The sequence below is a fragment of the Ochotona curzoniae genome, unplaced genomic scaffold (genome assembly GCF_017591425.1).
Source record: "Ochotona curzoniae isolate NIBS_2020 unplaced genomic scaffold, NIBS_Ocur_1.0 scaffold_3208, whole genome shotgun sequence".
Classification (NCBI taxonomy): domain Eukaryota; kingdom Metazoa; phylum Chordata; class Mammalia; order Lagomorpha; family Ochotonidae; genus Ochotona; species Ochotona curzoniae.
The window spans coordinates 29414587-29436849 of NW_024467106.1; the positions used below are offsets into that span (position 1 = coordinate 29414587).

At 49.3% G+C, this 22263-nt stretch overlaps 1 protein-coding gene across 5 annotated transcripts; it reads left to right on the forward strand.

Moving 5' to 3' along the window:
• Positions 1 to 460: 460 nt before the first annotated feature.
• On the forward strand, positions 461 to 21543 carry SLC25A51 (solute carrier family 25 member 51). Of its 5 annotated transcripts, XM_041004425.1 has the most exons (4): positions 461 to 954; positions 10844 to 10969; positions 12021 to 12151; positions 17562 to 21543. In XM_041004425.1, exon 4 carries the CDS (start codon positions 17587 to 17589, stop codon positions 18493 to 18495), a length of 909 nt encoding a protein of 302 aa, XP_040860359.1. In that variant the 5' UTR covers positions 461 to 954; positions 10844 to 10969; positions 12021 to 12151; positions 17562 to 17586; the 3' UTR covers positions 18496 to 21543. The 5 variants fall into 5 exon arrangements, with proteins under 5 accessions (XP_040860359.1, XP_040860357.1, XP_040860360.1 ...); XM_041004423.1 differs by lacking the exon at positions 12021 to 12151; XM_041004426.1 differs by lacking the exon at positions 12021 to 12151 and having other exon boundaries at positions 10844 to 10957.
• Positions 21544 to 22263: the final 720 nt, after the last annotated feature.

A 22263-nucleotide genomic window follows, 5' to 3' on the forward strand; every position in this document is an offset into this window, starting at 1 on the left:
GACAGGATGACAGGAACTGGGCCTTGAGTCTTCCACACAGCCCAGGACCAGCCAGTGGAGGGCCTGCGGGTCTCTGGCCACCGTGGCCTGCAGCCCTCTACCCCAGAGCTCCTGAGTCAGGGATGCCCCCGCCTGTATGTTTCAGGGAATGACCACTGTGTTCTGATCTTGTACTAGTTGCCTCTGCTTACCAACATGCCAGGTGGCTGCCTGGCTTCTTTATTTTTTGAGAATGAGACAAGGCAGTCGCACCACACAGGCAAACACCATTTCGTGGTTAACGCCTTCTCCCTGACTGCTGCCCCATTCAATGCTCCCGGTGCCCCCAATCTCTTCCTTCTGCGCTCTGATGAGGCACCAGGTGTCCGCCTCTGATAGTCCAGGGACCCAGGAGTGTCCGCCCGGGCCACCAGCCCTTTGAAATCCATCACCTCAGAGTGCGAAACTCCTCCTCTCCACGAGAAAAGCCTCCTCCGGGCTCTGGGTGTTCAGCCCGGTGTGTTGAGGAGCCTTCCCCGGAGCGGGTCTGCACCTGCATCGGACGTCTTGGGGACCCCAATCCCGTCCCGGGCCAAAACCCAATAGACGAGCCAGCCCTGGGCACGGTGCCATGGTCCGCGCACGCGCCCTGACACGGCTCCAGAAGGCGCCGGCTGTTTCTGGCCCGGTGAGGCCACCGTACGGCGACCGGGATTCCGTGCCCCAGTTGGCGGGATCCCGCAGCCTGACGGGGTGACCCTCTGCCCGGCCCGGTGGACAGCGACCAGGAGGAAGCCCGCAACCGCGACCGGCCGCCTGCGGACGCCGGGAGGCCCGGGGCGGGCGCAGGGCTCCTGTCACGTGACCGGCGGCGGCGGCTCGGCCGAGGTGTGCGCCTGCGCGGGGGCTGCCGGCGCTCCGGGCCGCTCGCTGGGCGTCCTGCGCGGCTCCGGGCCTGGGCGCCCGCGGAGATGGGTGAGTGCGGGGCCGAGCGGGGCGCCCCCGGTCCCAGGTGGGGAGACGGGGCAGCCGAGGGGGCGGCCGCCCTCCCCGGAGCCCAGCCCGTGCCCCCTGCGCCCCGGGACGCGCCCCGGCTCCTCGGGCCCGGCGGCTGCAGGCCCCGCCCGGGGCGGTGCGCGCGGCGAGGAGCGGCTGGGCTCCCGTGCTCCCGCTGGGCTCCCGGGGCTGCTTCCCCGGCGCCGGCGGCTGTGCCGGGCCTTGGGTCGCGCGGACCCGCCAGGGCAAGGACGCTCCTCGCAGGGCCTCCCCCAACCCTGGGTCCCGGGCATCCGGCCGGCTGCCCTGGGGACTCCTCACACCCCGGAGTGTCGGAGACCCAAGGTTGCCGTGGTGATGGCGGTCGGGTCCGACCTGCTGCTGTATCTCTTTTCACCGATCGGGAGGACCGGGGCACTGGACTCCCTGAGAACGCTTGCTGTGCGACACCGTGTTTACAGCCTTATGGGAAGCTTGGTGGCGGGTGCAGGGCTTTTCGGGGTGAGCCTGGGGGGTGGCCGTCCGCGTGCGGATCATCTGGTGCAGAGTGTGACTGCCTGGGGTGTGTCAGCACATCAGCTGTGTTTACCTTTTCCGCGAGAGCTTTGTTTGGTGCCATATGGCTCTACCCAGCTGGTCTTGCGCCCTGCTCGGTCTTGTGTACCTGTGAAGAGAAACCCTCGGAAAGAAATCGGTGGTCACCTTGGCAGTTTGAGCCTGCCCTGGCTTTTGGATTCCATGACGCTCAAACGCGCTGGGATTCGTGCGGACCCGGTCCCTTACGGGTTCTGAATCCAGGTTAGGCGACTTTGGGGTTCCCTAGCGCATCTCAAAGGGTAGCGGTGTTTGCTGCATCTGCTGTGTACCTGAGCCCCGAGGAGTGGATTTCAAGTCGTGTGGTAGCCAGGGCCAGAACCCCGGGCTGAGTCGTGGGACTTGGCATCCCTGGAGAGCTACATTCGCCCTCTTGCCCAGTTTCTGCACTGAGACCTTCGTGCCGGGGTCACATCTGAGCGTGTGCAGCCCGCAGGGGTTGTAAATTACAGTGAGTGTTTTCGGACTTTATACCTTCTTAGGCCACAGAAGTTCGGCACTCGCTACTGGTCGCTTGAAAGTCAGCCTAAAGAAGCTAAAGAGCATGCCTGCCTTGGTGGTGCTTTGGGTAGCTGACAAGGGTCAAGTTACAGGGATTAATTTTGCAGAAAGTTATCCTTGTTGAAGATTTTAAATACCTGAGTTAGTTCAGTTCAAACACAAATTTAGCCATGTTCACAGTGCAGACAAAAAACTGCAAGCTGCTCTGACCCACAGTTCTGTGCACGCTGTCTTCCCACCAAGAGCCGGTTCACACCCTGGCGTGCAGCTGGGAGCTAGAGGACAGCCCGAATGGCCCAAGGCCAGGAGGGTTTCATAACATCCCTCATTCCCATCCAGCTTTCCTTGTTGAAAGTCAGATTATAATGTGCTTTAGTGTTCTTAAATGCCTTAAAATAGGGACCCGAGACGTGCAGCAAGTTAGACTGCCACCAGCCACACTGCCATCCCGTAGGAGCCCTAATGTGGCTCCTCCACTTCTGATCTAGTTCCTGTAATGTGCCTGGAAAGCCGGTGAGGATGGCCCAAATACTGGAGCCTGGGCCACTCCTGTGGGACATCCTGGTGGAGTTCTGGCATCTGACTTGACCCCAGCTCAGCCATGACTGTTGCAGCCTCTTAGGAGTGAACCAGTAAATGAAGACAGCTTTCTGTTCTCTCTGCCTCTCCCAACCCCTTCAAATAAATCAATTTTTGAAAAGAAATTTTCTTAGAACACTTTGATTTTGTAGTCCATGAATAACTGGCTTCCTTAACCAGTTTTCCATTTTGTTTCTGAGAGTCAGTACACACTAGATGAAGTAACTGTCATTTGCACAATTTGAGAAAGTAATAAAATATTCCAGTAAAAATGAGAGGTGTAGAGCCTGGCGTAATAGCGTAGTGGTTAAAGTCCTCGCCTTGGACACGCTGGGATCCCATATGGGCGCCAGTTCTAATCCCACTGGCCCTGCTTCCCATCCAGTTCCCTGCTTGTGGCCTGAGAAAGCAGTTGAGGACAGCCCAAAGCCTTGGGACCCTGCACCCGTGTGGGAGACCTGGAAGAACTCCTGGCTCCTGGCTTCGGATTGGTTCAGCTCCAGCTATTGCGCTCACTTGGGGAGTGAACCATCGGATGGAAGATCTTCCTCTGTCTCTGCTCCTCTCTGTATAGCTGACTTTCCAATAAAAATAAACTTTTTTTAAAAAGGAGAAGCGTAGACTTGACACTGTTGTTCATGGACGTGGGTAGCTTGGTGAGCATGGATGTGTCAGCAGTTTTGAAGGGAGCAGGTGTTCAGCCTGCAGGTGGAGAGGTGACCATGTCCCCTGTCGTAGGCATTTCCCAAGTGTGCCTGCTGCTGGTGCAGACCCTGACAGGCACTGTGGGTCACTCCGGTGGTTGGGTTGCTGCCTCCTCTGTGGAGAGCTGGACGGCCCAGGTCTTGGTGAGGTATGAATCAGTGAACAACAGAACATGTGCTCCTGCACACACTCTTGCTCGTATGCGCTGCTTCTCAAATGAAAAGTTACCAGACGTGTTCCTCCTGATCTTGCATTGTTAAATCCTGAAACCTGGAGAAGAGCAGAGCATTTCTTGGGTGTCCAGCATTTCTAGGACTTCAAATGTTAGTGGCGGGCAGGTTTGTGGCTCAGCGGGTGAAGCCGCCAGCATCCCCACATGAAAGCTCCGAGGGGAGTCCCAGCTCACTGGCTTTCCATCCAGCTTCTGGCTTGTGCCTCCTGGGAAGCAGTACATGGCTCAAGGATGTGGATCCTTGCCATAACCCCGTTGGAGTTTCAAGCTCCCAGCTTCGGTTTTAGTAAGGCCAGCCTTGGCTATGGCAGGCATGTGGGGCATGAAGCAACAGGGAGAAGGTTGGTTTGTCTCGCTCTGCTTGGTGAAAATAGTAAACTTTTAAAAGAATGTGATTCATCAAAGATTAACAATATGAGTGGTGTGGGTTTTTTTTTAACATTTATTTTTATTGGAAAGGCAGATATAAAGAGGAGGAGAGACAGGGGATGATCTTCCATCCGATGGATGGTTCACTCCCCAAGTGGACGCAGTAGCCAGAGCTAAGCTGATCTGAAGCCAGGAGCCAGGAACCTCTTGTAGGTCTCCCACTCAGGTGCAGGGTTCCAAAGCTTTGGGATGTCTTTCACTGCTTTCCCAGGCCACAAGCAGGGAGCTGGATGGGAAGTGTGGCCTCTGGGATTAGAACTGGCGCCCATATAGGATCCCAGCATGGTCAAGGCGAAGACTTTAGCCACTGCTATGCTATCACGCTGGGGCCTGAGTGGTGAATTTTTAATGGAAGGGTGGAAAGATGTGGTCGACTAGAAGGACATTGTGATCCTAGAAGGTCAGCAGGCACAGGATTATAATTGATAGGCTAACACTTGTATGAGAACAACTGGATGGATACCTTTTGTATAACTGATTGATATCATTTGTATGAGAACAACTGAGCAGATAGCATGTGAATGAGAACATGGTAGGATATACAAAACAATTGATGGATTCCACTGATAAGCTCATACCCCCTCCCTTATCCTGCATGACCCTCAGTCTATAAAGTCTGATGCCGCTAATAAACTTCGGCTTTTGATCACCTGTCAGAGTCCACGCATGTTATAGGCTCCATGCACAAGTCCATCACTGCAAGGACAGCTAATAAGTGGCGCCAAACAGGGACTTGAAAGAATAAAAAACGTGCGATGGAGACCCCCACAGAAAGTGGTGAGTGGGAACGTGGGCCAGAAGCAGTGTAGAGCATAGTCTTTTGTCTCTCATGCAGAAATTTTTAGTGAAAAGTGGAATAAAGGTAACTAGGCAGCAATTGCGTTCTTATTTAGAGGTTATTTAGTTTTTTTTTTTTTTTTTTTTTTTTAAAGATTTATTTTTTATTATTTTTTCATTGGAAAGGTGGATGTACAGAGAGGAGAGACAGAGAGGAAGATCTTCCGTCCGATGATTCACTCCCCAAGTGAGCGCAACGGGCCGATACTATGCCGATCCGAAGCCAGGAGCCTCTTCCGGGTCTCCCACGCGGGTGCAGGTTCCCAAAGCTTTGGGCTGTCCTCGACTGCTTTCCCAGGCCACAGGCAGGGAGCTGGAAGGGAAGCGGGGCTGCCGGGATTAGAACCAGCGCCCATATGGGATCCCGGGCGTGCAAGGCGAGGACCTTTAACCACTTGCGCCACCGCGCCGGGCCCGGTTATTTAGTTTTGTTTGTTTGTTTTTTCATTTACTCAGTGAATTTTTATTGTATAAAGCTGCTTTTTATACAGTTTTTTTTACATGTTAATATTATTGAATCATTTTATGATACAATTCCATAGTCCCTAGAGGTTATTTGTGAATATAACCTTTGGTCCCCAGATGAAGGGACACTAGAAACTGAATTTAAGTATTTTACTCAAAAAAAAAATGGTGAAAAGGCTGGAAGGATATAAGGTATTCATGTTAGCTTTTGGATTACATGGGCTTTAATTAAAGCTGTTATAATTTTAGAAGGGGAACCTACAAGAAACTCCTCTAAGAGGAGACACCCCCAAAATGTAGCTAAAAAAGAAATGTTTCTTTTTTTTTTTTTTTTTTTTTTTTTTCTTTTTTAAAGATTTTTATTTTTATTATTTTTTCATTGGAAAGGCGGATATACAGAGAGAGGAGAGAGAGAGAGAGGAAGATCTTCCGTCCGATGATTCACTCCCCAAGTGAGCGCAACGGACCGATACTATGCCGATCCAAAGCCAGGAGCCTCTTCCGGGTCTCCCGCACGGGCGCAGGTTCCCAAAGCCTTGGGCCATCCTCAACTGCTTTCCCAGGCCACAAGCAGGGAGCTGGAAGGGAAGCGGGGCTGCCGGGATTAGAACCGGCGCCCATATGGGATCCCGGGGTTGCAAGGCGAGGACTTAACCACTTGCGCCACCGCGCCGGGCCCAAAAAGAAATGTTTCATAGTACAAACAAGGAAGAACGAGAAAGGGAATCCTTAAGAGATCCACCTAACCGGAAAGACTGTTGTAATATGGCTACAAAAGGAACGCCTCATAGTACAGATGAGGATGGCAAAGAGGAACCTGTGAGAGGCTTCCCTGATGGGAGACACCACCATAATGTGGCTAGGAATGAAATGGCTTTTACTGCGGATAAGGAAGATGAAAAAGAACTGTGAGAAACCCTCCTAACAGGAGATGCCACTTTAACACAGCTAAAAGAGAAAGGCCTTGTACTACAGATGCAGAAATTAGAAAACTCAGGAGAGACACCCCTAATGAGAGATGCCACTGTAATGTGGCTAGGAAAGAAACTAAAGCTCCCATGTTAAAATAGTAAAATCCCATGACTTCTCTGAATCTTCTAGTAAGGTAAATGAGGATAGGATAAATATCAGCCAACGCAGTCTCTTGAATCTGATCAAAGACGTTCCCATGTCTGATATTCCCTGGAGACTTCATGAATTCCAGTTGCTTTTTCCAATTATACTTAGTCAAGAAAATAATCAGCCTACCTATGAAAGCCTAGATGTTAATACCATCACTGCTTTTAAAAAGGCTTGTGTGTCCTACAGACCTACTTCTTCATATGTGTGGGAATATTTAAATGGCTGGAGCAGGGAGCAATGGGAATTCCCTCTTCTATCAAAACAGACAACAGACCTGCATAAACTAGTAAGTTTCAGAACATTTTGTTTAGAGTTGGCCATCCAACATGTTACAGGTATTCCCTATAAGCCTCAAGGCCAAGCTATTATTGAATGTGCACACTGTACCCTAAAAGGCCATAAAAACAAAAAAGGGGTTATATCACGCAGAGATACTCTGTCTCTAACACTTAATTTTTTAGATTTGCCACAAGGAGGCATTAACACTCCTGTTAATAAACATTTTTCTACATTCTCTGATAAGATTTTACAAATCCCTGTGTAAATGATTGCTATTCTGGAACACTAATAACCCATGGGAAAGGTTATGCTCTTGTCCCTAGAATTCCTGATGGATCCTCAAAACTGTGGGTTTCCCTATGGCTCATCTGACCTCGAAGTGCAGCAACTCCCTTGGATACAGCCTGACCCTGGTGAAGGTGGAATCCCCAGTGGAGCTGCCTCTAAAAGAACTAAAAAACCAGATTTGTTTCTTAATGTTCTTTTTGTTCCACTACAGGTCAGGAGTGCAGAGAAATTCTCCACCTTCTTAGAATGTTTGAGAAAGACTTTAACTGTAATTTATTATTTATAGATAACAAATTCTTAACTGCCTTAGACATTAGAAAAACCATAGAAACTTATGGTGGTATCCAAGGACAACCCTGACACCCTGTTAAAGGAGGTTGTGTGTACAGAGCAGGAGGGGACCCCATAACGGAGCAGGAGGAAGTCTGTATCCTAGTCCCAGAGACCCCCAGAGGCCTCCCAGGTGCTTTTGCTGCAGAAGCAGTGGATATTTCATCAAAGATTGTTGGAGTGGACACCGAGCATCCCAGTTGCCAAGGAGTTCACAGGGAATTTGAATGCCCTCGCAGGCCGAGAACTCTGAGGTCAGTCATTTCCTATCGGATTTTCCACACAGGATGGAAGCAGTCCAGTACCCTCTTCATAGGGTCTGGTGACATAGGAAGTACAGCCAGGAGCCCCGGGTGGAACTCAGAGATAAAAGGATTGTATATTTCCTTCTGGACTCAGGAGAGGAGCTTTCTCTGGTGCTTACTAGTTCCAGCCTTGGCTACCAGCCCTCTTACACTGACCGACCATCAGGTTGTTCAGGAGCCCCCAAAATTAGTTCAGAGTAGAAGGCCAGCTCGCCTATAATTGCTTAACCTGTACTTGCTGGACAGGCGTCCTGTTTGGCCTTTAAGTAGAGTTCAGTTCTTCCTCACTCACTGAGTTGTTGGGGATTTTTCTGTTCACCTGCCCAAGACTTTTCTTCAATTGTTATCATGTAGCTTATTAGAATTATAAAACTGTTTTGATTATCCTGAAATGCACGAAGTTCTGTAAAATCATGCTTGAATACTATAAACTGCAAAGTTTAACTTGTGAGTTAAGATTCTCCACAAAAAATTTTTATCGATTTAAAAAACTATTAGTGCTAAATAAGGTGTAACTGCATAGAAATTTTGATGTTAAGTTTGTACTCAGCTGTTATATATGATGGATGTTAATATTGATCCTTTCACTGTTCCTGTGCCACTCTGATTTAGGTTGAACTCAAAAACATGCTAGCTTGGGAGAAATTGTAGCTGTTATTTTTCTACCTTCTACCAGGGACCCCTAGATGCATTCCCTGGAGAATGCCTGGCTGCTGTGGTCCCCTTTCTCCTCTGTTTCAGCATGAAGCAGCCAGGGTGGTCATCATCGGGGGCTCCTATCCCTGACAGCAGCCAGGGTTCATTCTCCTGGGAAAAAGGATGTTGAGAAGCTAGATGGGATAATAGGCAGTTAGGGTATGTGGTCCCTGGTGAAGTCATCTTTATATAATATATAGTATTGATTCTGCCCATTTTCTTCTCTTCCAAGAGCATGTTCCCCCAGCTACATATTTCAGGCCTAACTTTAAAAAACACAGAAGGGGGATTTGTAGAAGGACATTGTTAGCAAACACAGGATTATAATTGATAGGCTAACACTTGTATGAGAACAACTGAGTGGATACCATTCGTATAACTAAATTGATATCATTTGAGAACAACTGAGTGGATAGCATGTGAATGAGAACACTTGGTAGGATATACAAAACAAAAGAGTTCCAAACAAAAGTATAGAAACAATTGACGTGTTCCATTGATAAGCTAATGCTCCCTCCCTTATCCTGTATGATCCTTGGTCTGTAAAGTCTGATGCTATTGACCACATGTATTATTATAGGCTCTGTGCACCAAGTACATTGCTGTGAGATCAGCTAACAGTCGACTAGGTGATTAGTGATGACCAAACCCTGCTCCATTTAGCAAGTGTCTGCAGAATGTTCTCTTACATGAGTCATGTTAAAGTCACAAAATAAGAGAGGACTGTGATGTTGTTGTTGTTATGGTTGTTGTTTATTTGCTTGTTCTGGGTTTACTTATTTTATTTGAAAGAGTTTTAGAGATATCTTCTGTCTGCTGGTTCACACCCCAAATGGCTGTAATGGCCAGAGTCAGGAGCTTCTTCTGGGTCTCCCACATGAATATAGGGACCTAAGGACTTGAGACATCCTCTTCTGCTTTCCTAGGTCATAAGCAGAGAATTAGATCAGAAGTGGAGCAGCCAGGACTCAGAGCACTGCACACATGAGATGCTAGAACCACAGGCAAGGGGATCTTTGTTATACTCCAACCCACAGGTCCCTAGTGGGTGTTTTTAAATCACACATTTATTGCAGATAAAGGAACCAGGCTCAGTAGCTGATGATTTCAAAAGCTTAGAAGCAACAGGAGTAATATCAAATGCAATAAAGTTTTGCTCAAAGGACAATGTTTAGCCTTAAACAGTCAATAAATTATAATAGGACCCAGTGCAGTGGCTCGGTTGGCTAATCCTTCCCCTGTCAGCTCCAGAATCCCTATGGGTGCCAGTTTGTGTTCCAGCTGCTTCAGTTCCCATCCCTGTTTGTGGCCTGGGAAGGCAGTAGAGGATGGCCTTCGAACACTGCACCTGCGTGGGAGACCTGGAAGAAGCTCTTGGGTCTTGGCTTCAGATCAGCCCAGCTCTGGCCATTGTGGCCTTTGGGGAGTGAGTCACCAGATGGAAGACAGATCCCTCTGTTTCTCCATCTCTGTAAATTTGCCTTTCCAGTAAAATAAAGGAAAAAAAAAAATTTTAATGAAAATAATGATCCAGCTTGAAACTTTGGGGGAAAAAGAAGATGAAAAAAAGCAAGAGAAAGGAGGTAGTAAGAGAAAAAGCAAGTTTCAAAGATGAAAGACAGGGCCCGGCGCGATGGCGCAAGTGGTTAAGGTCCTCACCTTGCACGCCCGGGATCCCATATGGGTGCTGGTTCTAATCCCGGCAGCCCCGCTTCCCATCCAGCTCCCTGCCTGTGGCCTGGGAAAGCAGTGGAGGACGGGCCAAAGCTTTGGGACCCTGCACCCGTGTGGGAGACCCGGAAGAGGCTCCTGGCTTCAGACCAGCATAGCATCAGCCGTTGCGCTCACTTGGGGAGTGAATCGTCGGACAGAAGATCTTCCTGTCTCTCCTCTCTGTATATCTGCCTTTCCAATAAAAATAAAAATAAATCTTTAAAAAAAAAAGATGAAAGAATAAATGGGTAGTAGAACAGACTATCTGCTAGAGGTCAGAGGAATATAAAAGTAGATAAACTGGGTACTCTTCTCCAGAAGAAAACAGAACATAAAGGCACAAGGTTGCAAATAACTGGTGTTTTTGTTTTTTTTTTTTTTTAACATTTTTTTGGGGGCGGGCGGGGAGGCAGATACACAGAGAAGGAAATACAGAGAGGAAGATCTTCCATCTGCTGGTTCAATCCCCAAGTCGCCATAACAGCCAGAGCTGAGCTGATCCAAAACCAGGAGCCTGAAACCTCTTGCCAGTCTCCCACGCAGATACAGGCCCCCCCTTTGGGCCGTCCTCGACTGCTTTCCCAGGCCACAAGCAGGGAGCTGGAAGGGAAGTGGAACAGGTGGGGCATGAACCGGCGTCCATATGGGGTCCAGACACATGCAAGCCGAGGAAATTAGCCACTAGGCTACCATGGCTACCATGCTGGGCCCTACAAGTAACTTTTTAAAACATAAAGCAATTTATACGGCTGTAGAATTTAAACCAGACTTTCCTTTTTCCCTTGTCCTCTAGGAAATCAAGTTATTGCAGCCGACTGCCAAAGACAGAGTCCAGCCAATGCAGGAACCATGGCAGAGGTCAGGAAAGCCGACAGAAGTCTCTGTGGCTTCCAAGCAGCAGGCGCAGGTGAGGTGACAGGTGAGTCCTTTGAAATCTCAGGGGCAGATAACTGATTCCACAGCCAGGAGGCCAGGGGCTTGCTCATGCTGGGCCTGAGCGGAAGGTAGCACTGAAACCAGAAGCCTGACATGGAATAGTGAAGGGAAAATTAGAAACAGTTGCTAGCCAGTGAGTAGAGATGGCCAAGTAGCATTCACCCCCTTCATACAGGCTAAGGAAACAGCCAGGCAGCTTGCTAGCCTAACAGTCTCTGCTACTTCTGATTATTCTGATTGTTCAGGTGACAATCTTTCAGCTCTGTGATGGTGCAGAAAATGGCCCGTGGTCCTTGGCAGCCACACCCTGGATTTTGATTTTTTTTCCTTGGGGCAGATGCAGCTCATTGGGTCTGTGAGGCTGAGGAGCTCCACTGTGGGTAGAGTGTATCAAATTCCCCTTTAACTTAGGGTGTTTTCCAATGTGTTTATTAGGACACAGTCCCACCATATACATTGAGGTATGGTGCACACCCATTCGGAGCTTCAGAAACAAACATGCCAACAGCTGGTCCTGGTGTGTCCCTCCTGTGCCCCGCACAGTCCTCTTGATACCTGACCTGTGTTCAGACAGTCTGAGGGGTTGGTATCATCCTGTTCAAAACAAGGAGACTGAGTCAGAGAGGGGAGTGACATCAGAGGTCATACAGTGGGAGTGGCCTGGGATCAGGATGAGGCCATGCTTTCCGGAGGCTTCCTGCGTTTCGCCCAAGCGCAGGGTTGCCCTGCATGAGTGACAGTGGCAAAGGAGGGCCGGGGCTAAACTCAGGCACACAGAAGTGTATGTTTCCTGTGCTAAGCTTAGCATTAGTACTAGAAAAATTGAATCTATTTTAACGAATTCCAGTTTTATAATCAACTGTGGCAGGGGCAAGAATTTATATTTTTACTGCCACATTTGTATTTCTTTGGATGAGCCTGAAGTTTTGTGGTTTTAGTGTAGTTCATCAGATCAGAGCAGTGACTGAATGGGTTTGGGCACCGTCCTTCATGTCTGTGCCCCTTATGAGACACATGGGTTGAATGGGGAGCAGGAACTGACCTTGCGTGGCTCAGCTGTGTCATGGTGCTTGGTCTCCGCAAAACCACTGGGACCTGGATTGTGAACCCTCGGATGACAAGAACTTCCTGTTGTTCAAAGCGGAAGCCAGCATCCTGCCTAATGGTAAGCTCTGGCAGAGTTCCCCCTAAAGTCAAGAAAAATTATGGGCTGTTCATCTTACCATAATTTTATTCAAGGAAGCCTTAGCTAGCCCAGTGAGAAGGAAGAAAGCAAGAACTCCCTTGCTGAAAAGAAGGCAGAATGCTCTGTGGGCACTGTCGCCTGTGGTCAGGGCAGTCTCCCGGAAAGCTGAGAAATAGTGGGAGGGCTCGGTTGGCTGAGTCCGAGCTCCAGCCACAAGAATGGGGAACTTTTTCATGTGCAGACAAAAAACGTGCTAGAATTAGCAACCTATTCATAGCTAGTGGCTGAAAAGGTGAAAATTGCTCAGCACCAGAGGCAGCCTGGACTTCACCAAAAAAGTACTTCAGAGCCGTGAAGTTTGTAGATGGGAAGACACCATGCCCTCGTGAGGTAGACTTGGCTCTGCTGATAGCATCTGCTGCTACAGTCGGTTAAAGCAGGTTAGTACTGGGTCAGTGAGGAAAAAGAATGAAATGAAGGGGAAAAAAGCAAATGCTCTAAGTGTTTAAATTAAGCAAACTGCCAATGGAAAGCAAATCCATTAGTCAGCAGTCTCTTATCTTAGTCCCACTGCTTGTACTGGAAGTTCACAGAGGTGAAGGTGTGGATGATAAGGGATGGCTTATATGTTCTGGAAGCATGCCTGGGTTAGCTGCTTATGATTTTGGAATAATAAAGTCCTGCTAAAGCAGACATAAGATCTATAAGCCAAAGAAGATTGTTTTTTGTGGGGTAGGGTGTTTTTTTTTTTTAATTGATTAAATGATTTGCAAGGCAGTGTTACAGAGGGGAGAGATGGAAGTATTCTATCCACTGGCTCACTCTCCAAATGGGCACAGTGGCCAGGGTTGGATCAGGCTGAAGCCAAATGCCTGGGACTCCAGCCAATTCATCTACCACTTGGTGGCAGGGCCCTGAGTACTTGAACTGTCCCCCACTGCCTTGTCTGGCTCATGAACTGGGAGCTAGAGCAGAAGTGGAGCCAGGAGTCAGACCAGCACTCATACAGTATGTTGGCGTCACACATGGTGCTGTATTGCGACACCATTACCTCATTCTGTTTTTGAAAGACAAATCTACCTGCCTGTTCATTCCCGAGGTATCAGCAATGCTGGCCAGGACCAGGAGTTGGGAACATGGTCCAGGTCTCCCACATAGGAGGCAAGCACCCACTCAGTGGAACCCTCATTGCTGCCTACATGGGTCTGCAGTGGCTGGATGCTGGAGTCGGGAGCTGGAGCTGCACTGTGGGATACAGTATTGGCTGGGAGGCCTATTGCTGCTCCCCAGGCGGGCAGTTCTGACATCCACTTCAAGAACTTGGGTATCACAAAGATGGCACAGACAAGGTGGCAAAAGCATTTGCCACAATTTGAGCAGTATTACTCTTCGTGTGTAAGAATATTTTACAGTTCAGTAAGGGAAAAACAGAAGTTCCAACAGAAAAATTAGGAAACTCATGAAAATTAGGAAATTAATAGAATTTTTTCAAACTTTATTTATTTACTTATTTGTAAAGTAGAATGACAGCTCTTCCATCCTGTTTCACTCCCCAAAAGCGCAGTACAGTTGGGACTAGGCCAGCCCTGAATCAGGAGCCAGGGATTCCTCTTGAGTCTGCTGCCTGAGTAACAGGGCCCCACATATTTGAACCACCACCTGTTCCCGCCAGGTGCAGGTTAGCAGGAAGTTGGCTCAGAAGCAGAGGTGGGACTTGATCCCGGGAACTCTGATAGGGCCAGCATGCTGGCATCCGAAGCAGCAGCAGTGTAACTTGCTATGCTATCATGCCTGCCTATTCCACATTATTAAAGGGCACAACAGTGTTCATTGGAATGGGTTTAAGGTTTGCCCACCATGACCTAGTTTAAGAGGGACACAGAGAACAGAAGCAGCAATGTAAACAGGAGATGGGATCAGTAGGGGCAGGACCTTCACCTGAAGGCATGCGGCCCTTCAGAGTGTGGCGCTCTCTGTGCTCATGAAACATGCCCAAATGGTCATCATGCACCTTGCTTCTTTTCACATAAGAACATCTCTTTTTAGTTTATCTTGAAATGATGGGTAGGTTGGAAGAGGGCAGGGAGTAAGGAGTGAATGAGGCCCAAGCCAAGTGAGCTGCAAGAGACCCAGGGAGGAGGGCTGTGCAGGCTGCAGCCTGGAGACACGGAGGGTCTACCAGTTGTTCCCCTAAGCCCTCTGGTGTTCCTTCTGTGGGTTTTCACGTGAGTGATTATTTGTTGTTTGCTCCTGGATCCTTGAGCAGTGCAATTCTGAGGAACCTCACCATGGGCCTGGCACAATGGCTCAGCTGGCTGATCCTTCCCCTGCAAGCACCAGGATCCCATATGGGCACTGGTTTGTGTCCCAGCTGTTCCACTTTCCATCCAACTCCCTGCTTGTGGCCTGGGAGAGTAATCAAGGACAGCTCAAAGCCTTGGGACCCTGTACTCACAGAGGACCCAGAAGAAGCTCCTGGCTCCTTGGTTTGGATCGTCTCTGGCCATTGTAGCCATTTGGGGAGTGAATCGGTGAATGGAAAAGTTCTCTGTAAATCTGCCTTCCCAACAAAAATAAATAAAACAAATAAATCTTTAAAAAAAAAAAAAAAGGAATGTCGCTGCTCCCAGCTGAGTACAGGTGACGGTCATCCCGATGGACAGTGCCAAGATTTTGCCCTGCCACTGTGGAGCTCCTTGGGGACAGCCAGGTGACTGTGTGGACATGTGAATCCTGACTGGACTGTAATGATAGTCAGGTGTAACTTCTTTTAAAATTTGTTATTTATTTTTTATTATTTTTGTTTTGTTTTGTTTTTGTTTGGAAGGCAGAGAGATTCCATCCACTTGTTCTCTCCTCAAGTGCTCACACCAGTCGGGTCTGAAACACGCCAAAGCCAGGAGCTGGGATTTTGGTCTAGGTCTGCCCTTTGGGTAGTCGGGCCCTAAGCCCTGAACCATTGTCTGCCACCTTTCCAGGGTGTACATCAGCAGGAAGCTGGCCCAAAGGCAGAGCCAGGCGCCCACCAGGCACTCAGTATGGGGTGTGGGCGTCCCAAAGCAGTATCTTCCTGACTGTACCGACTGCCCCTCCCTGCTGCTATTGTAATGTCTGTGCAGTAAGTAGCTTGTCCTATGGATTCATCCTGAAGACGCATGGCTATTACTGATGAGTGTTTAATTTGTAGTCAGCATTTTTATTGTGAGCATCGTTGTGACTGCCTGGTAGTTGAATCTGTGGATCTTGGGAGGAACCATATTATGGAGGTCATGTATGAACTCTAGCTGGTTCTCAGCCAGTCCCTACAGCCTGGGGCTCAACAGGGCTGTTCCCTTCTGTGGCTGTGGCTGTGGCTGCCTGCCCTTGGCTGTAACGGACTTGTGTGCTTCCTATTGGGCCCTCAAATGTGTTTGGGCTGCTTCCTTCATGACTGTTGTGACTGGGAAACTGCCCCAGCAGGGTCTACTTCCACTTACTTTGGTTAGATACCAGAAGTGGGATTGCCGGATCCCATGGGGGTTCTGTCTAGTTTTTTGAGGAGCCACCACCATGCTGTTTTTCTTAGTGTTTGTACCATTTCGTCATCCTATCAGCAGTGCACCAGGGTTCCAAATTTACGTCCTCACTCAGAATTGTCACTTTCTGCGTTCTGGAGTTTTTGTTTTGTTTTTGATCACCAGATGGGTGTGGAGTGTTTGCCGTTGGAGGACTGATGCTTAGTGATGTTAGGACATCTTTCTACTCCCCTTGCTGTTTGTACTTCATGTTTAAGCAAATGTTGATTCAGGTCCCTGGCCCATTGTTTCAATCAGGTTATTTGATCTTCTGTTAGTATTTTAGTTAAATATGATCCTTTACTGTTGAGAAATTAAAAATATTTACCCTGCTGGATCTAAAATATAATAAAGATGTTTATGATTTCCAGGACCATCTGTGGTGTGGGAATTTGGATCTGTTTTGGGGGAAGGGAGAGTGGGTGGGGACATAGGGAGAATCCAGTTAGATGACTGACCAGACACACCTTACATTCCATGCAAGCAGGTGTGTTAGGAGGTAGGGCTCAGCCTTGGAGCACACTCAAGGAACAGCCTGTGTACTTAGGCACTGCGTCCTTGTCTGCATTATCTGAGGTGCCCATCTTTTTCTCAGGGCATCCTCCCAGGGTCATTGCCATCCAGGGTGTGGTGGCAGGGTTGTGAGCTCTGGAGTCTGTCACTTCACATTGTCAACTCCACCAGTGACTAACCGCAACTGAATGAAGGAGAATGTTGGGTCCCCGCCCCCCCCCCCCTTGTAAAGCCCAGCCCAACTTTCATGGAGTTGTTCTGAGAGCGAAGAGTGGGGAAGTGCAGGCCTGGTGCACACCTGCAGGCCAGCCTCAGCCACACTCTGCCACACCTGCTCCTCCTAGGGTGCATGCTTGGTGCCCATCACCCCCCACACAAACATACACGGGGCTACTGGGGGTGCCATTGCTTACCTTAGCAGACTCTCCTGCCAGTCTGTGAGCTCCTTGTCTTTGGCTCTCTGACACTCAGCAAGGGTTGCATTGGTAGATACGCAGTACATCTGAGTAGGACTAGGATGAATGAATGGGATTCTGGAGATACACCATCATCCAGTCCAGTGTGCCAGTACTGGGGGTGTTGTCCAGTGGGGCTCAGGGCTCCTTTACACTCTTGAAAGTCCTGTAGATTTTGGTAAAACATTTTATGAGTTAAAAGCAGAGTTTTTTTAAGGGTTTATTTTATTTATTTGGAAGTCAGGGTTATAGAGAGAGGGAGAGATAAGAGAAATCTTCCACCCACTGATTCACTCCCCACATGGCCTCAGTGGTCAAGGCTTCATCTGGGTCTTCCACCACCTGGAAGCAGGGGCCCAGACACTCAGGCCATCCTCTGATACTCTCCCAGGAGCATTAGCAGGGAGCTGGATCGAAAGCAGAGCAGCCAGGACTTAAAGCGGTGCCATCCAGATGGCAGCTTAACTCATTACACCACAGAACTTACCCCAAAAGCAGAAATTGCAAATGTTGTTTTTTAACATAACGACGATAAGTCCATAATATGTTAACATATCATATTTTCATGAAAAAGGACTATGCCTTCTGCTCCCTGCGTACAAAAGTAGATGAGGTCTCCTGAGCGCATCTGCAGTCCGTCCTGGACTGGTGCGGCTGGAGTGTGTGCATGAAGTGTGGCCTCCCCGAGTCATGCAGGAAGGGGACGACCCTGTGGGATCTCCAGAGCACCTCTCAAGGTACCCAAGACCCACTGATGCAGTCTAACAGGGAATGCGTGGCCAGAAACTGGAGGACGGATTAGGGAGGAACCTCAGTGTGTTCAGCTCTTTGCGAAAAGGTTTACCCATTGTCATTTATTGTCTATAGATTAAAAAAAAGTCCTTCATGAGAAATGACCTGGAGCAACATGATGGATTCCGAAGCTCATGAGAAGAGGCCGCCCATCCTGGCATCCCCGAAGCAGGACCTGGCGCCCCACATCGCCAACGTGGGTGACATGAGGCACTACCTGTGTGGCTGCTGCGCGGCCTTCAACAACGTGGCCATTACCTTCCCCATCCAGAAGGTTCTCTTCCGGCAGCAGCTGTACGGCATCAGGACACGCGATGCTGTGCTGCAGCTGCGCAGGGACGGGCTGCGGAACCTGTACCGCGGCATCCTGCCGCCACTGCTGCAGAAGACCACCACACTGGCGCTCATGTTCGGCCTCTACGAGGACCTGTCCTGCCTGCTAGGCAAGCACGTGAATGCGCCCACGTTCGCAACCCGTGGCGTGGCAGCCGTGCTGGCAGGCACGACAGAGGCCATCTTCACGCCACTGGAGAGAGTACAGACGCTGCTGCAAGACCACCGACACCACGACAAGTTTACCAACACTTACCAGGCCTTCCGGGCACTGCGGCCCCATGGCGTCGGTGAGTACTACCGGGGCCTTGTGCCCATCCTCTTCCGGAATGGATTCAGCAATGTCCTTTTTTTTGGCCTGCGGGGTCCCATCAAGGAGTACTTGCCCACTGCCACAAGTCACAGTGCCCATCTAGTCAACGACTTCATCTGTGGGGGCCTGCTGGGGGCCATGCTAGGCTTCTTGTTCTTCCCAATTAATGTCGTGAAAACTCGCATCCAGTCCCAGATCGGAGGGGACTTCCAGTCTTTCCCCAAGGTGTTCAAAACCATCTGGCTGGAACGGGACCGGAAGCTGATAAACCTCTTCAGAGGCGCCCATCTGAACTACCACCGCTCCCTCATCTCATGGGGCATCATCAACGCAACGTACGAGTTCCTGCTAAAGGTCATATGAGAGGGGCTTTCCCACCAGGGACGTGCCATCATCAGCCGCGTAGACCCAGCAAGAAGGCCACCAGGCCACAGTGGGTTGTGGATGAAACTGTTTTCCTTCAGCATCAGTAGAAAGAGAACTCAACGTTCCAATAGGAAGCTAGAAGGAGCTGGTTTTGTCTGTCCTCTGCGGGAGCGTTTCGCTGCCGGCCTGGCGACCACTGTACATCCGGATGCAGTCCCTGAGCCTTTGGAATTCAGCCTCCATGGCCAGGACTGGCCCAGGGCTCTCGGGGTCCCAGGACTTCTTTCATTTCTCAAGTCCCTGTCCTCAGGGGCAGAGGAAAAGGGTTGTTGATCTTTGTGAACCCAACACACACACTTGGTGTGGGACAGAGGGGCAGGCCAGAGATGGGACCAGCTCTGGGGTACAAACTGTCACAACGAAGTGTGTATTCAGTTTTGAAACCGCACCAAGTTAGCGTCACCGTCATGTCACGCACCTGTTTCTGTGTGGAGAGGGTGGAGTCAAGCAGCTAGTAGGAATCGCTGTTCGTTTTTCAGCTTCGTAGGTTTTCTGTTTAGTTTGGAACATGACCTGAGCCCTTCCAAAGCCTTGTGGTTTGGTTTTTCTTTTCTTTCTTTTTTTTTTTTTTTCACTGCCAAAAGGTAGAAAGACCCGACTGTTTAACAGGTGCTTCATCCTGTTGAGAAAGTGTGGATTGCTGATACTTGCAATTCTGTTTTGCTTGGTTTCTCAGAATTCTTGGTGCCAACTTAGGAAGCAGCTTTCTTTTCCCTTCGAGTAGAAATTGGTCTCATCCGAGCTCCTCTTCTCTCAAAACTAGATTTTTGAGAAATAAACAAGCACTTCCATGCAGCTTTATTTTGGAAGTCCGTTCATGTCCCAGAGTTTTGTTTTGTTTTTTGTTTTTTGTTTTTTTCTTGTTTTTTCTCCCAGTTTCTCCCCACTGCAGGGGAAGTGGGCACTCGGGGTCTGGCCTGCATCCTGCCATGTAGGCTGTCCTCTCTTTTACTCTCAGACCTAGAGACTAGGATGGCAGCATTTTGACCCACCATGTCATCACAGCAGATCTGAGAACTGGCCATCTATAGAGATATTTCCAGCTAGTTTTGAATTCTAAAGGTCAGATCCTCACCCTCACTTAAATGCTCGTATCTGTCAAAGAAATTGGACACTTTTATGTGTTTTCCAACATGAAACAGCAACTCACACCCATAGAATCAGTAAGGAAATTAAGAAAACACACTGGGAAAGTGGTCCCTGAGTCTCAGGACCCCACCCCCTCTGCGGATGTCACCCAGCAAGGCGGCATCCCCGAGTTTGCTGTTACTGTCTCCTTTCTGGGCAGCCACCTCAAGGGCATGCACCTCCGACCCCAGTAAAGCCTGCTTCTCCACTGCTTGTCCCTGCCAAGCTTTCAAGGAAAGCCAGCAGCCCCCTTCAAGCCGGGAGAAGTGACAACTCTGCAGCGCAGTCCAGTGGCCTCACGGCACCTGTTAGAGCAGTACTGGAGACAGCGTGGGCTGTGCAGAGAGCAAGACATGGCACGCCAGAGTTTCGTAACAGGACATCAGGAGCTCCTTCTGGCCTGCTGGCTAGTCGGGGAGCAGACATCCACAGGGGAAGAAGGGACTGACCAGTCCTTCATGGGACTCACACTCGGGCCACGGCTAGGTGCTCAGCAAGGCCAGGGCAGTTAGCCCGTGCTGCAGCCCAGGCCCAAGAACACACTCCCTCCCGGGCGGCCTTGGTCTACACACTCCAGGCAGGCAGTAGGATTGCACTTTTTAAAAAATACAGTCTTCACCTTTTAAGGACTCTAAGAGAAATGCAGAAATGTTTTGGTTTTTGCTGTCTCTGATACATGGCATTGAAAAACATTTTTAATGGTTTTAATTCAGTTTTTTTTTTTTAACTTGTCCCTTTTTACAGCTTTTGAAGACCAAACTGCAAATACATTACCGGGGCTGGTTTTGTGTTGTCCTGTAGAGTTATAAAATTTGACAAAAAAGATTGAATAGAACTTGTGGCCAATAACTTTGACCTTTTCCATCCAAACGTGTTCTTCATAAGGGATTCTCGCTACCTTTTTTACCTTCTGTGTAAAGGTGAACCTGATTGAACATGTTGGGAAAGCTTTCAACAGGGCCTTGTGACAGGCATGTGTCACAGGTGGCTGCCAAGCACACGCACCTGCCACCCTGCCCCCTCAGGACCTGACGCCCCTAGTAGTGGGGCTTCTGTATTTAGCACGCAGAGCGTGGCCTGAGCTGCCTCAGGGCAGCTTCACAAACACAGCCGTTGTGTGGTGGTGTGCGTGTGTGTGTGTGTGTGTGTGTGTGTGTGTGAGTGATTGGTTTCGTTCATGGTGGGGATAATGCTGGCATTTTTGCTGAAGTAGGCAATGCCCACCTTAATTCCTGTTTGCTGTTCTAATCGCTCGCTGTTATGAACTGTGCAATAAGACAGGATGGGGTGAGAGCGGTACAATACCGCAGTGCCCGGGCTGTTGTGCGGCATGAGGAGGTGAGAGTGTGGAAGAATGGGGAGCAAGATGGGCTGTGAAGTGAGGGTGGGGGCCCACGGCCGGCTGCACTCAGCATTGTTCCTGCATCTGCTCCGTGGGGACAAAGTACTGGAGCCCGGGGTGTGTGCGGGGTCTCCACGAAGGCTTCATGGAAGTGATACCGGGGATAAAGGGTTAAGAACTCAGACTTGATTTCTTTCTAGTTCAGATATTCCTCTCTCCCTCTGCGTAAGCGAGTACACATGGAAGACTTGAACAGGCATTACTTGGAGTTGAGGACTCTCCCTTTTTAACCCTTTTTGCTTAATAAGGAATGCTCAATAGCCTCCACACGGATGTGTGTGTGCAGGGGGGCCGTCTGTGCACGTCCCCTCACTAAAAATGACTAAGTGCACAAGACTGTTTTGGTGTGACATTTTGAATTCTGTGATTAAAATGACTGTTCAATGTTTCAAAGCTAACGGCCTTTTTTGGAGGGGTGGGGAGGGGGAATTGGAATAAAGTTTGTTTTGTAAGTCCCTCCTGTTTGGTCTTCTTTGTGGCAAGGTCATGTCTGAGGAGCAGTGTGTCCTTCCCATGGTCCCTGCATCTTTTTGTCATCATCTTGATAAGAAATTCTGCTTGCTGCCCTGTCCTGGGGCAGCTCTTCGGGGACTCCAGCAGGTAAAGCAAGCCCTGCGTTTCTCCATCTTGTTTGGATCCAGGGGAATTTCATGCAGTTCATTTTCCCAATGACTGTACTACAAAGCACACGCCTTTCCAAGATTTTACTCTTGTCCCTGCCATGTGTGGACTTTCCTGATCCATTCAGCTTATCAGACGTTTCTGTGGTACATCCAGGCCATGCTCAGCCCTGAATAAAGTGGCCCAAGTATTTGCACTTTTGAAAGAGTGACAAGGTCTTATATCTGTTGGTTCACTCCCCAGACACCCACAACTGCCAGAGCTGAGCCTGCGGCAGAAACCAGAGACCCCAGACTCTAGCCAGCTCTTGCACTGCTTCGGTGGCAGCGTCTCCACAACTTCAGCCACCCTCTGCTGCTCTCCAACGGATGTGTTAGCAAGGAGCTAGATCAAAACATGAAGTAACCGGAATTCAAACCCAGGCACCACAGTGTGGGATCTGGGTGCCCTGACTGGTGGCTCAACCCTCTGTACCACAGCGTCTTTCTGCTTTCTATTTTCATGTCCACTTACGTCCTCCTAGCCATCCATTCCTTGATGTTGCAGCCAATGGT